Raw genomic sequence first — 13,735 nt, 5'->3', positions numbered from 1 at the left:
GGCGACGTTGGGGGGCGGGAAACCGCTGGGCCCGCAGCGCGCCTGCGCCGCCCCGCCCCGCAACGGAAACCCCACCCCCTGCGCCGCGGCCCCGCCCCCGGCCCCGCCCCCGCCAACCGCCCGGCCGCTCGCCGCGCCGCGCCGCGCCCCGCCTCCGACGGCGGCCGGCGCGGGAGCTGCGCGCGCAGGTGTGTGCGCGCGCGTGGCTGCGTGTCTCTGTGTGCGGCCGCGGGAGGTGTGCGTGTGCGTGCGTGCGTGCGTGCGGACGGCCGGGGGCGGGGGTGCCCGCCGGGGCGGCCGGCTGCGCGCTCAGGTCAGGGGCGGGGCCGGCGGGCGCGTGCAGCCCCGTGAGCCGTGCCCGGGCCGGACCGCGCTCCTCCGCCGCGTCCGCTCTCGGGCAGGGGCGGGGTCGGGCCCGCCGCGGCGGTAACTCGCGTCCCTCGTGTCGCAGCCCCGACGCTCTGCCGAGGGCGGCGGGCCGGGCCGGGCGCGACGGCGGAGGAGCCCGCGGAGGACGGACGGCGGAGGAGCGAACTGCCGGAGCCGCCGCGCGCGTGCGGAGGGGCCTCCGGGCCTGGCCGTGGCGCGCCCCGAATCGCCGGGATCGTGCCGGGAGCCGAGTCTGGTTCGGGCGCGGCGGGCCTGGACCCCCGATCCGGTGCGGGCGCAGCCGGTCCGAGGACCCCGACTCGAAGGGCGGAAGCCCAGAGCACCGTGAAGGTCCGATGTTCAGTGCAGACAGACGGCGGCGGGTCCGGTGTGGTCTCCGCTCCCGGGAGATGAAGGGCCGGCCCGCCCGAGCCGCGTCCCGGTTCGCGTAGACGTGAGCGGCGACGGGCCTGGCTTCACTGCAGGCCGCACTCCCGGTACAACGGGGGCAGGACACCAGACGTGCTTCCCCAGAGTCCGCGGAGCTCGGGGGCTCTGCCCGGCCCTCAGGAGGCAGCCCCGCGGAGCCCAGAGCCCCGATGAGGGGTCAAGCCAGGCCTGGCCTGCAGGGCGTGAGCAGTCTCCCGCCACCGCTCCCGTGAGCGAGCGGCAGGCCTCTGTCCCAAACATGCAAGAGGGTAGAATTCGAGAGGGACTCTGAGGACGGGACGAGCCCTTCAAGGACAGCAGGGCAGCGCGGCTGGCACGGTCACTATCTAGGGGAAGACCCATGGTGGGTCATAAAGTCCGTTTAGGCACCCGGGGCCCACAGCTCACCGTCCGTGTGAGCCGTGTGTCAGGAGGGCAACCGTTGAACGTGAAACCGTTACACAAACACGCATTTTGTGAAACCAGCGTGACTTGATGTCAAAACCACAAAGATACTACAGGAATATGAGACCACAGGGCACCATCTGATGTGAACAAACATGTGAAAACTTAGTAGAGTCTTTGCAAATGGAATCCAACGAGATTTTTGAAAAAGGATAAAACATCATGACCAGGTAGGACTCACTCCAGTGACGCGAGTGTTGTTCACATTTGAAAATCAACATCATTTACTCTATTAACAGACCAAGAGCGGGGGGAAGAGTTTGACGAATCTAACATCCCTATAAAAACTCTGCAAGCCGTGAATAGAAGGGAATGTCCTCAACCTGACACAGGGTATCTATGAAATACCTAGCGCCAGCATCACACTTTCCAGTACGACACGGAATGCTTTCCCCGAGGTTCGGAAGAAGGCAAGGACGTCACCCGTCACTAGTGCCGCTCACCATCGTACAGGAAGCTCCACTCTGTCCAAGAAAGCATGCGAAAGAGAAGGCACCAGATTGAGAGAGAAGTACAGCTGTCTTTCCTTGCAGAAAACCTGACGATCTATGTCGAAAAACCCGTGGGATCTATGAAAAAACTACTGACCTCACCATGGTCACGGAATAGAAGAACAGCATTCAAGTATCAATGTTTGCCGGGCGCCTGGGTGGCTCAGTCAGTTGGGCGTCTGCCTTCGGATGGCGTCATGGTCCCAGAGTCCTGGGACCCGAGCCCCGCATCAGGCTCTCCCCTCAGTGAAGAGTCTGCTTCTCCCTCTGTGATTGTTCTCGGTTTCATTCTCTCTCAAATAAATAAAATCTTAAAACAAAAACAAATCAGGGATGCCTGGGTGGCTCAGTTGGTTAAGCGGCTGCCTTCGGCTCAGGTCATGATCCCAGCGTCCTGGGATCGAGTCCCACATCGGGCTCCTTGCTCCACAGGGAGCCTGCTTCTCCCTCTGCCACTCTGTCTGCCTGTGCTCACTCTCTCTCTCTCTCTGACAAATAAATAAATAAAATCTTTAAAAAAAAAAACAAAAACAAGTCACTGTATCTTACACCCTAGCAATGAACATGTGCACGTTGGTTAAAACACAATACCACTTACCATCACTCCAAAATATGCTTAGGTATAAATTTCAACAAAACACATGTTTTGAACATGTATGTTGGATGTCAGACTGAGTATTTTCCTTAAAAATCATCTGTGTTGGGGCGCCTGGGTGGCTCGGTGGGTTAAGCCTCTGCCTTCGGCTCAGGTCATGATCCCTGGGTCCTGGGATCGAGCCCCGTGTCGGGCTCTCTGCTCGGCAGGGAGCCTGCTTCCTCCTCTCTCTCTCTCTCTCTGCCTCTCTGCCTACTTGTGATCTCTGTCTGCCAAATAAATAAATAAAACCTTTAAAACAAAATCCCCTGTGTTCTGCCTGCTCATGCTTCCCTCCCTTTCCCCTGGAAGCCCCTGGTCTTTGTTTTTCCGCCGTGTCGTCGGTGTCACCCAGTGTGGAGCCTTTTCTGATTGGCTTCTTTCACCTCGTTATATGCAGTTAAAATTCCTCCGTGTCTTCTCAGGCTCTGATGGCTCGTTTCTTTTTAGCCCTGAATAGTATTGGTATTCCGCGGTCTGCATGGCCCACAGAGTGTTTGTCTATCACCTACTGAAGGACGTCTTGGTTGCTTCTGAGTTTTGGCAATTATGAATAAAGCGGCCAAACATCCACGTGCAGGTGTTCGTGTGGACCAGAGTTTTCTCCTTCCCTGGATACACACCAACGGGAGTGGTTGCGGATCGCATTCTAAGAGTTTTGTAAGGAACCACCAAACCACCTTCCAAGCTGGCTGCCCCGGGTCGTGCTCCCACCGGCTGTGGATGAGGGCGCCTGAGGCCCCACACCCTCATCAGCCTTCAGGGTCCGCGTTCTGGATTTTGGTCGTTCAGCCTTTTGCAGACTCCCATCACCGCGCCGGCTCGGTGGCCACGTCTGCTGGGCTGGGTGGCGCTTCCAGGGCACAGCGCATGCTAGAAGTCAGCAACCAGCTTGTCACGCTCCTGCACAGCCGGGACTCATGGATCTGGGAATCAAGAGCTGGAAATGGGGTGGCTCCTCTCACTGTTCCCTCTCCTGATCCTCGAGCTGAATCTCTGCTGCCAGTTCCTGCAACTTCTGGTTCTAGAAGGCTCAGTTCAAGCGGAAGAGAGCCTCGTCCAGAGGACGCAGTGATGGTGTCACTGGGCTGTCGGCTGGGGCGGCCACCTGGCCACATGGGACCCTTTGTGCCAGTGAGTCAAGGGGCAAAGAAGGGACACTATATGGGTCAGGCTGATTGGGCCTGCCTGTCAAGGGGCAGAGGGTCTGCAGGACGTGCCCAGAATACAGGAGGATTCCTGGGGCACCTCCCGGTACCCCCAAGTCCTGTGATTGAAGCCGGTGCAAAAGTACAAGGACGCGATTCAGGAGGGCTTGCCGGGAGCTCGGCCGTGAGGAGGGAGTCTTCGGGGCTCCCACCAGGCAGGGAGTCCCGGCCCGGGAGCACAGACTGGGTGATGAAGAAGGCCCTGTGGCCCGCTGCGGAGATGAGGACCACAGCCGCTGTGGCTGACCTGGTCCCTGCTCGTTTGGGGAGAGACTGTCTTGTCCTGGGACTGGCCCGTTTTCAGGATGGCTGCATCCGGTTAGGTGGGGGTGTGATTTTGCCGTTGTCCTAGTTTAGAAAATATGGTTTGTTTATTTATTTATTTGTTATTTTTAAAAAAAATCTTGTGTATCTGTTTGACAGAGAGAGGTCACAAGCAGGCAGAGAGGCACAGGGGGAAGCACGTTCCCTGCTGAGCAGAGAGCCCGATGTGGGGCTCAATCTTAGGACCCTGAGACCAGGACCTAAGCCAAAGGCAAAGGCTTAACCCACTGAGCTACCCAGGCCCCCTGGAAACGTAGTTTAAGGAGTGGCCGAGAGCAAGGCTTCTGGGTGTGCTGGGGCGCTGCCGGGGTCGGTGCTGGGGTCGGTGCTGAGGTCCCTGCTGGGGCCGTCATAGGGGCGGGGCTGGGGGGCGGGGCTGGGGGTGGTGCCGTGCTCTGTGCCGAGCTATGGGGGGCCGTCCTGGGGTCCGCGCTGGGGGCCGTCCTGGGGTCCACGCTGGGGGCCGTCCTGGGGGCCACGCTTGGGGGCCGCGCTGGGGGCCGTGCTGGGGTCCGTCCTGGGGTCCGCGCTGGGCTCCGTCCTGGAGTCCGCGCTGGGGGCCGTCCTGGGGGCCGCGCTGGGGGCCGTCCTGGGAGCCGCGCTGGGGGCCGTCCTGGGGGTCCCGCTGGGGGCCGTCCTGGGGTCCGCGCTGGGCTCCGTCCTGAGGGCCGCACTGGGGGCCGTGCTAGGGTCTGTCCTGGGGTCCACGCTGGGCTCCGTCCTGAGGGCCGCACTGGGGGCCGCACTGGGGGCCGTGCTAGGGTCTGTCCTGGGGTCAGCGCTGGGCTCCGTCCTGGGGTCCGCGCTGGGGGCCGTCCTGGCGCTGGGGGCCGTCCTGGGGGCCCCGCTGGGGTCCACGCTGGGGGCCGTCCTGGGGGCCGCGCTGGGGGTTTGGCGTTTAACTGGAGACGTCACTGGTCGGAAACTGGCGAGTCTTACCGGGGAAGGCCTGGCTGCTCCTGCCCTTCCTTCCGCGGCGCGTGCTTGTGCCGGGGCCGGACCCGCCGCGCTGACCCACGCTGTGTCCATGGTGGCTCAGCCCCTCCGTGTTCACCGGCCGTCTGCGGTTTGTGGTGTTGCCCTCGGGGCGGCCGTGTGACACTGCGCGGCCGACAACGTGGAACCAGAAGCTGTGAACAGCGCGCACGGGGCAGGTGAGGTCCTGCGAGGCTCCGCGGGGGTGAGGTGACGCCTGCCGGGGCAGCCTTCTTGCGGCGACGAGGACCGACTGTCCGTGACACCAAGGCCACTCTGCGCCTTACGACTGCCTGCCTCTAGGTTTGCGTGAGGCGCACCGACAAAACTCTGTTTAAAATCTCTGTTCGTTGGGCGTTTCCTAAGTGTTTCCCTGGTGATACAGCCGTCAGCATCAGCACCACAAGCACAGAACAAAGGGGCCAGAGATACCACCAGGAATGCTTGTTTCTGGATGACCGCACCCCGCCCCCCCCATCCCGGGGGTGTATCTTAGTTTACTTAATACCCTACTTTCATTTCCTATTCTCTTGAGTGGACACTTGGGACCCCAGAGACCTACAGGGAGCATTCATTCTCCACAAACTACAAGGATATAGACATTTTGAACAATGCGGAAAAACACAAATAATGCTTTTGATGAATACTTGATGCCTTTGGGAATCGTCCAGGATAAAACAAATGAAAAAAAAAAAACATATAAGAATGTGTAGACTCCCAGGGACGCCTGGGCGGCTCAGTGGGGTTAAGCCTCTGCCTTCTGCTTAGGTCATGGTCTCAGGGTCCTGGGATCGAGCCCGGCATCGGGCTCTCTGCTCAGCAGGGAGCCTGCTTCCCACCCCCCTCTGCCTACTTGTGATCTGTCTGTCAAATAAATAAAATCTTTAAAAAAAGAATGTATAGAATCCCAATTTTGTGAAAGAAAAACAGGGGAAGAAGGTTCAAGGAAACAGACAAATGTTACCAACAGTTACTGCTGGGTTTCAAGTCACAGGGCCTCTCAGTGCTCCCGTTTTCCTGCCAGGGTCCTATGGTAAGTGCATACCACAGGCCTCACAGGGAGACCCAGCAGCCTGGGGGCAGAGGTCCCCCTTCCCTCCTTCCCCTCCGAGGCCCTCAGTTGGGCTTGTCCATAGGGGCCTGTGCTTGTCTGGCCTCTCGCTCAGGGCCCCTTCAAGAGCAGTCCCTGCGGGCCTCACCCCCAACCAGCACTGCCTCTAGGCAGGTCCCTGGACTAGTGGGGTGGGGGGTGGAGATGGGAAGGGTGCCCAGCCTCTTCAGTGTTGTCCCCGTGGAGGCCCAGCCCCTCCCAGCGCTCTGGTGAACATGCTCCTTTCACACTCCCTTACAGCTGCCTCTGTACCGTGCAGCCCAGCCAGCGAAGCACCAGGACTAGGGGCCACAGCCTGGTGGCACCCCCACCAGGTGACACCGTGGCTTTCGAGTCCCAGGGACTGCCCTGCCTGGCCACGTCCTCAAGCAGGACCCCTCGCTAGTCGGGCTTCTGGAGAGCCACACACAGCTCGTGGGTCCCGGACTGTGGGCAACACTGGCTGCATGGGGTCGCAGGTTGGAGGGCTGATGGGGGTGACAGATAGCAGGGTGAGGACGGCGCTGCCTGGTGCTGCAGGGAGGGCTACGTGGAGCCTCTGGAAGACGGGCTTTGGGGTGAACACAAACGAGGTCAAGCGTCTGAGTAGACGACGGACCGAGGATTTTAGAACGGTACCCAGTTTTCCGACGTTTTGGGGAGACCCCTCTGGCGGCAGCCCGCTGGCCTGAGGGCTCATGGCTCCAGGGCGCCGCGCTCGGCACTCCTCAGCGTCTGTCCTGCAGAGCTGGGTCTTCCAACCCGCAGGGCCTGGGTGGCCAGCAGCTCTGTAGAGCGGCCCTCCACGTGCTCAGGGCTGGCCCCTCAAGCTCCCCGCGAAGCAGCAGGTTCCAGGGGCTTTTGTGGGCTGCCCCTCTGCCCCTGGGGTTGGCTGTGAGCTCCCCTGGGACGGGAGCCTGTCCTGCCGGAAGGGATGTCCTCCCTTCTGCCCGCAGCGGAGTAGGGGGGCTCAAGTTGAGAAAGGGAAGTTCGGGCAAGGCGTCAGGGGACTGAGGGCAGTTACGGGTAGCGTGACTAGCTGCCTTCACCTCTGCTCCAGCCGCGGCCGCCGTCAGGTTCCCGGAGCCCTGAAGGGACCTCGTCAGCCTGCTGGGCGGGCCACCGCCACGCACTCCACCTCGCCACGTGCTCCCTGAGCAGCACTGGGCACGTCCAGCCACACGCTGAGCAGACAGAGCTGCAGGGCGGGTCACCCAACGCAAGGCCAGAGATGGTCTGGGGCCTGAGGACACACGGTTGTGCCCCCCGCCACCGGTCTAGCCCCAAAGCCCCAGCAGGGAAAAGTGAGGGCACACAAGGGACAGAAAACCTTCTGTAGACGTTTATTCTACCTCAAGTAACAAAACCTATGGAGTTGCGTGTTTTAATGTACAGTGATATCATACTTTGCAATATAAAATACAATTTACAGAAATTTCTATCAAGTAAACCTAAAGAAACACACTTGATTTTTACATTTGTGTATTTAAATTAGAAAAATTTGTTTTACATGTAAAAAACCCTTCACATCATATAGATGTTGGAGCTTGACGCCGCTTCAATGCAATTTAACCTACTGACGCCGGGTCTGGAACCGGTCACACGAGTCACCAAGTTCTCCGGGTTCGTTCTTATCGTTTGAACGTCTGTGCTAGAAAGTGAAAAATCCGTAGTGATGTACAATGGAAGAGACTCCAAAGAATGAATGAAATTCTCTAATTTTACACTTGCAAAAGTAAGTTTATGAAAATATAAAAAAATTATCAAAGTGTGTTTGTACAGTCAAATAAGTTAGCAAGGGCTTCTCTGCTTCCCGCTCCGGAAGGACTTGACAACGTGCGACGAGGAGCAGCTTCCCCTCTGCTGTCGTCGAGCTACAGCACGTCACCGTCCTCCGTCTCAGACTTCACACAAATACCGTCCCACTTTCAATGGCAGACTTTACAACGCATCATGGACAGGGTAGCAGCCTGGGGCGGGCGCGCTTTCCCTGGGCCACAGGAAGGACTGTGGGGATGTCGCCTCACAAACGAAAATGCTCCTGATTATGCAAATCAAAGTCAACCCCCACCCCCACCCCCCCCCGTTTTAAAGAACACTTAATTGGCTTTTCTCACTTTCTTTAGGCTGGTAAAAGTTACACCTTTTTCAAGAAATTGCTATTTTAAAAATGCAACAGTTTCTACTTGGACAGATGTTGCTTTTAATCCTGTCTTTGAGGAAAAAAATGTATAAGGTGATATACAAAACCAGCAAAACTAAGAAATGTTTTGTTTCCTGGTTGAAATTTGTAATTCAAATTTCCTTGTGACAAAAGAAAAACGCATTTGTAAAGCTCTGTCTTTCCGCACACCCCAGGGAGGAGCAGAAGGCCCTCTCCCCAGGCTTTGGTGGGAGCCGGCCTGTGACAGCAGCTTTTAGAAACAGATACAGAGCAGATCTCAGTACAGGTATGGCTCTAAGGTCCACGGAAATTCCCTTAAAATTTACTATAGTCAAGTTATTGGAAAAGATAACTTTATAATCTGAAAAAGCAATATGCTTCTGTAGACACATTCCCATTTCAGTAATTTTAAATGGAAATACCGAGTTCTTAGTTTTTAAAAAGCATCTGAGTTGTAAAGATGTGAAATTTTGTAAGAAACCACTATACACAAAATTACAGTCATTTCTGAAGTCCAGGATATTCTATTCTGCATCTGAGTTCATAGCTCACGCGCTCGCCACAATGCCCGCGCCGGCTCTCCTGGAGGGCGGCTGCGGGGAGGCCCGGGCCGGGGCAGCCGCCGCCGGCGGCTAGTTCTGCCCCGCGGGGGTGGCGGCCCGAGGGGCATCTGCTTTCGGGTCCCGGGAGCCCTCCTTGCTTTTGCTGCGGTCCTTGCGCTCCCGGCCGTGCTCGCGGGTCCGGTCCCGGCCGCGCTCCCTGCTGCGAGACCGCTCCCGCTCCCGCCGGCGCTCCCGCTCCCGGTTCCTGCTGCGCTCCCGGCTGCGGCCCCACTCGGACGCCCGCTCCGGCTCCCGCCCCCGGTCCCTGTCTGCACCGCGCTCCCGACTCCGGTCCCACTCGCGGCCGGAGTCCTTGTCGCGGTGTCGGCCCCGCTCGTGGCCCCTTTCCCAATCCCGCTCGCGGCTCCAGCGCCGCCCCCGCTCGCGCCGGCGCTCGTCCAGGGCCCTGCCGGGCCGGCTGTCCGGCGGCGGGGCTTCGGGCTCATCCAGAGGCTTTTCTTTGGGCCCCGCTTCGAACCGCTCCCTCGACCGCCCTTCGAAGGCCGGGCTCCTGTAGTCGTGGCCCTTGCCCTCTCGGAACTCGGACTCAGGGCCCTGCGCCGGGGCCTCGTCCCAGCGCTCGGGCCTGTGTGGCGGCGGGTGGCTGGGCAGCTCCAGCAGCGGCCGGGGGGCTGCCTTCATCCCCGGGGCCGGGGGGCCCTGGAAGTGGAAGTGGGGGGGCGTGGGCTCACTCTTCTCGGGGAAGGGCACAGGCCCCCTCGGTCCGCCAAACGGAAGGGGTGCTGGTGCGCGGGGGTTGGCAAACCTCGGCGGTGAGCTCACCCTCGGCTCCTCGAACGGCTGAGGCTGAACCCCCCTGGGTCCCGGCATGAAATTTGGCGCTTGGCCTCTGGGTCCTTCAAACTGATTGGGATGCGGCCCCCTCGGGCCCACAAAGTGGCTGGGGGGGGCCCCTCTCTGACCGCCAAACTGAGAGGGAGGGGGACCCCCTCGGGGCCCTTTAAACTGTGACAGCAGAGGCCTTCTCTGGCCTCCAAACGGAAACGGCGCCGCGCCTCGACCTCCCACGAACTGGGATTGTTCTGCTCCTTCAAACTGAGGGGCAGGGCCGGCCATCTCGTCGTAGGGGCTGTCCTGGAATTCTCTTTTCTCCCCGTGGGGGTCCTTCCGCTCCTCGAATTGGGGTGGTGCTGATCCTCTGGGCCCCCCAAGGTGGGAGGGGGAGGGACCCCTGCTGTCCCCATAGGGAGGGGGCCCATGTGGCCCTGAGAACAAGGAAGGAATGGGCCCCTTTTGGGCCCCGAATCTGGCCGGGGGAGGCCCTCGCGGCCCATCGCTATTAGAAACGATACTCTCTTCTGAAAACGGAGGGGCTGGCCCCCTTGGTCCTGGGAAACTGGGGCCATGAAGCCCCGATGTCCCAAACGTGCGTGGTGCTGGCTCACGCTGGCCCTGAGATGGGGGCAGAGGGGCCCCTCCTCTCTGTCCAGCTGAGGGGAGCGTGGCGGCCCCCTCGCCGGGTCTGCACTGCGGCTCTCTGTCTCCTCCGGCTTCAACCGCCGGGTGGTCACCTTTTTCAGCAAACTGAGCATTTCTCGGATCCTCGTACTGGGTCGAGCCAAGCGATTTTTCCTGAGCGGTACACACTGGAGCTGAGAAAGGGTCCCTCCCTCCCGGAGAGGGGAAACTCTGCCCGTCGCTCTGCAGAGGGAAGCCAGGCTGGAAGGCGGAGCTGGGGGGTGTGGGCAGCAGCACCCTGCGGGCAGGTCTGGGCACGCTGCCCGAGCCCGCCGAGGGAGGGCCGCCGTCCGCAGGCGGCACGACCGGGCTCAGGGAGGGCTCGTGCTTGGGGCCATCTGGCTTGGCGGGCAGGGCGACCTCCGCACCGTCCTCCCGGGCTGCAGGGGGCCTGGAGCCGGCTTCGCTCTCACAGTGCTCCGCGGCCAGCCGCCGGGCCTGCCGAGGGTCCCGACTCTGCCGTGGGTCGCAGCCGGGGCCTGCCGTGGGAGGGGCACCGGGGAGCGCGGCCGGGCGGCCCGGGGCCTGCTGCTCTTGCGGGAACAGCTCGGCCTGGGGCAGGGAGGCCTTTGGGGGCGGCGACATGAGAGCGTCGGCCACGGAGAAGTGCGCCATGGAGACGCCCACGGCGGCCCTCTGCTGCCGCAGCGCCGCCTCCTGCTCCGCCACCTGCCTCTCCTGCTCCTCGATCTGCTTGTTGAGCTCCTCGATCATCTGCTGCTGCTCCACCAGGGAGGGGGCCGCCCCGGGGGCCGCGGGCTCAGCGGGCCTGTCCGCCGCGCCGCCCTTCCCGTCCGCACACATCCGGTTGGGCAGGTCGTCGATGGCCACTGTGGCTTCTTCTAAAATGGTCTCATCCTCCGGGTCGTAGGCCACCTCCTCCCGCTCGAGGGTCTCGGGGGCCTTCTCCGCGTCGGGGCGCCTCCCTCGCTCGAGCTGAGCGCCGAAGGCTCTCTCGGGGCCGTACTCCTCTTCGGGGTCGTAGGGCCGGTCATCTTCCTCGTCCTCCAGGGCTCTGTCTTTTGAGAGCTGACCAAACTGCTGCACGATTGGATCCAGCAAAGGCGCCGCGGGCAGCCCGCCGTCGGCCTTGGCTTTGGGGTCCGGGTGGGAGGCCGGGGCCGACTCCGTGGGCTCTCTGGCAGGGGGGTCGAAAGCCTTCTTCTTCCCGAACAGCGTCTGCAGGATGTGCTCCAGGGGTGAGGCTGTTTTGGAGGCGGAGGAATTGGTGGAGGGAGCGGCCGTCGGAAGAGCCGCCGCGGCGGGCGCTGCGGGGACGGTGCTCGGGGCTCCCGGTTTGAGCGAGGACAGTATTTTCAGCACGGATGACGAAGCAGACGCGGCAGGGGGCTCCGGCAGCGGGGGCGGCGGTGGAGGAGTCCCTGGGGGTGTGGTGCTGACAGCCATGTCCCCGGAGCCCACCTGGAACCTGGGGGGCTTCCGCTCGGACTGCGGGGCCACGGACACTTTGGGATACACCGAAACCTCTGTCTCTTCCTGGGTCTGAGGGCGGGTCCGCTTCTCCTCTACTTTATCTAATTCTCCCGCACCCGAAGGACGCTTTATTCTCTGGCAGATTACTAACCCGAGGATTATGTTGGGACGCGGCGACTCAAGACCTGAAAAACAAAACGGTTGTGCAAATTTTAGAATCTAAGTTCAGCCCTTGCTCTTCAGGCGCAAACCCCACGGACAGCGGTAGTGGGCGCGTCTCCACGGGCAGGAGGAAGGGACTCACCGGCAGAGCAAAATCAAGGGTTGGAAGAGCTGAAGTGCTTACTGCCAAAGACCGTGTGTCCGGGCCCACACTGACCCGGCTGCCCGGCCCCCGCAGCACAACCACAGAGCCCAGGGCCCAGCTCCCGGGGTAAACTCACCCCGAATGTCAGAACTTACGCTACAGATCCCAACCTCAGATACAAAGCCGAAGCGACACCGTGACAGAGGGCATGGGGAAGGCCATCACGCAACCGTCCGTCAACATCCGCTAAGCCCCAGGGAGTAAGGTACAGACGTACCGGGAGGACCTGCCGCAAAATCTCAGCCGTATTCTTTTATTTGCCTCTTGCTAACGCATCAGAAAGGCAACAGCCCGTCTCGTCTTAACGGAGGATTTGCGCTACGTAAATGAAGCTGCAGGTTCGAAGCAGAGGGCCAGGCTACGGCTTGGTTACGACGCGAACCTGTGCACATGCCATTAGGGAAGTTCGGCAGCCGCTGGCATCCAGGTTCCGGTGAACCGGAAGGACCGGGCTGACCGAAATGGCTCAAGTAAATGTACTTCTGGGTTTAGAAAGACGCTCCATTAACATGAACTTAACCAGATGCTCACGGTCTTTGCAAGCACAGGCTGGCGCTGAGACAAGCAGGCCAGAGTATTCAGAAAACCAGCAGGGGACAACAGGCCACGCGGAAGACACTGCGGTTTCTGGGCACAGGACGGCTCTTAAACATAATCATTTCTTAAGTAAAAAAAGATTATTCCATTCTAAGTCGCACGTCTTTCCAGGAATGTTAGTATTTCAATAATGATTCTCTGCCCCACACTCATAAATCCAGAACACCAAAAGAGGAACAAAAAAACGCAAGTCACAAGAGAGTAATTTTAGGGAGAAAGGATACACAAACAAAAATTTGTCAATAGTGAAAGGTACTTAAAGTCAAATTGTATACACTCACTGATAAGCCAATGTTCCCGTAGCACACACCTATCTTTGTTGAATGTGCCACCTTTTGCTTACTGGAAATCAGTACTGTCTTCCCATTCTTTCTGGTTTTAAAGATGATCACAGGTGACTTCAAATAGTTGTTTTTGGACACCATTATGTAATTCTAAAATGTCTACTAATCTTCCCAAATTCCAATAGAGCTGGGTTGACGCACGGAGCACACAAGGGTGGTAGATGGCCCATCCAGCCCCTGAGAAGCAACGTCAGGTCTGAGCTGGGGAGACGGCCTCGCCTCTGCGCACACAGCACGGTGCTACCCTCCCTCCCTCCCATGTGGGAAGGGCCTCCTGCTTCACGGCTGTCGGAGTGGAGATGCCCACGGAAGACGCCCACTCCTAACACCAGGACCTGAACACCACCTTCAATAGAGACCCCGCTTCCAGAACGTCCACTCCCGGCCCCCAGCCCCCAATAAAAGCCGCGTATCCAGGAAAGGAAGAGGCTGGCACAGGAGGGAGCAGACACAGGACGGTCAGGCAGCCACCCCGAGTGTCCTACCCCAACATTTCTGCCCAGCAGACATGATGGGTGATCTATCCCATTTGTTTCCTAGTTAATACGAGTCAGTGACAGTTTAACTCAGAATGGCATCTCTTTTACTGGAACAGCCATTCACGGAGCGCTGGATTGCTCGCGCAGGTCGTTTTGGGTACGATCAGTCGCTAAATGGCTCTCACGGCCCTTGTGGACCTGCCAGCCGCACTCGACGGCAGCTCCGGAAGCCTGGCTCTCCCCGAAGAACCTGACATCTGAGCCAAAGTGAGGGAATGTGCTCA

General features: G+C 59.9%; 1 protein-coding gene across 3 annotated transcripts in view; it reads right to left on the bottom strand.

Moving 5' to 3' along the window:
* Positions 1-7,318: 7,318 nt before the first annotated feature.
* DIDO1 (death inducer-obliterator 1) overlaps positions 7,319-13,735 on the bottom strand; it is a 50,208-nt gene continuing 43,791 nt past the window's right edge. For all 3 annotated transcript variants that reach the window (XM_080813446.1, XM_080813445.1, XM_080813447.1), the window contains one exon: positions 7,319-11,849. In XM_080813446.1, the coding sequence (XP_080669572.1) occupies positions 8,782-11,849 (3,068 nt within the window). In that variant the 3' untranslated portion in view covers positions 7,319-8,781. The remainder of the gene's footprint in view (positions 11,850-13,735) is intronic.

Source organism: Martes martes (genome assembly GCF_963455335.1).
Source record: "Martes martes genome assembly, chromosome: 9".
Taxonomy (NCBI): domain Eukaryota; kingdom Metazoa; phylum Chordata; class Mammalia; order Carnivora; family Mustelidae; genus Martes; species Martes martes.
This window is presented reverse-complemented; position numbering and strand designations above follow the sequence as displayed.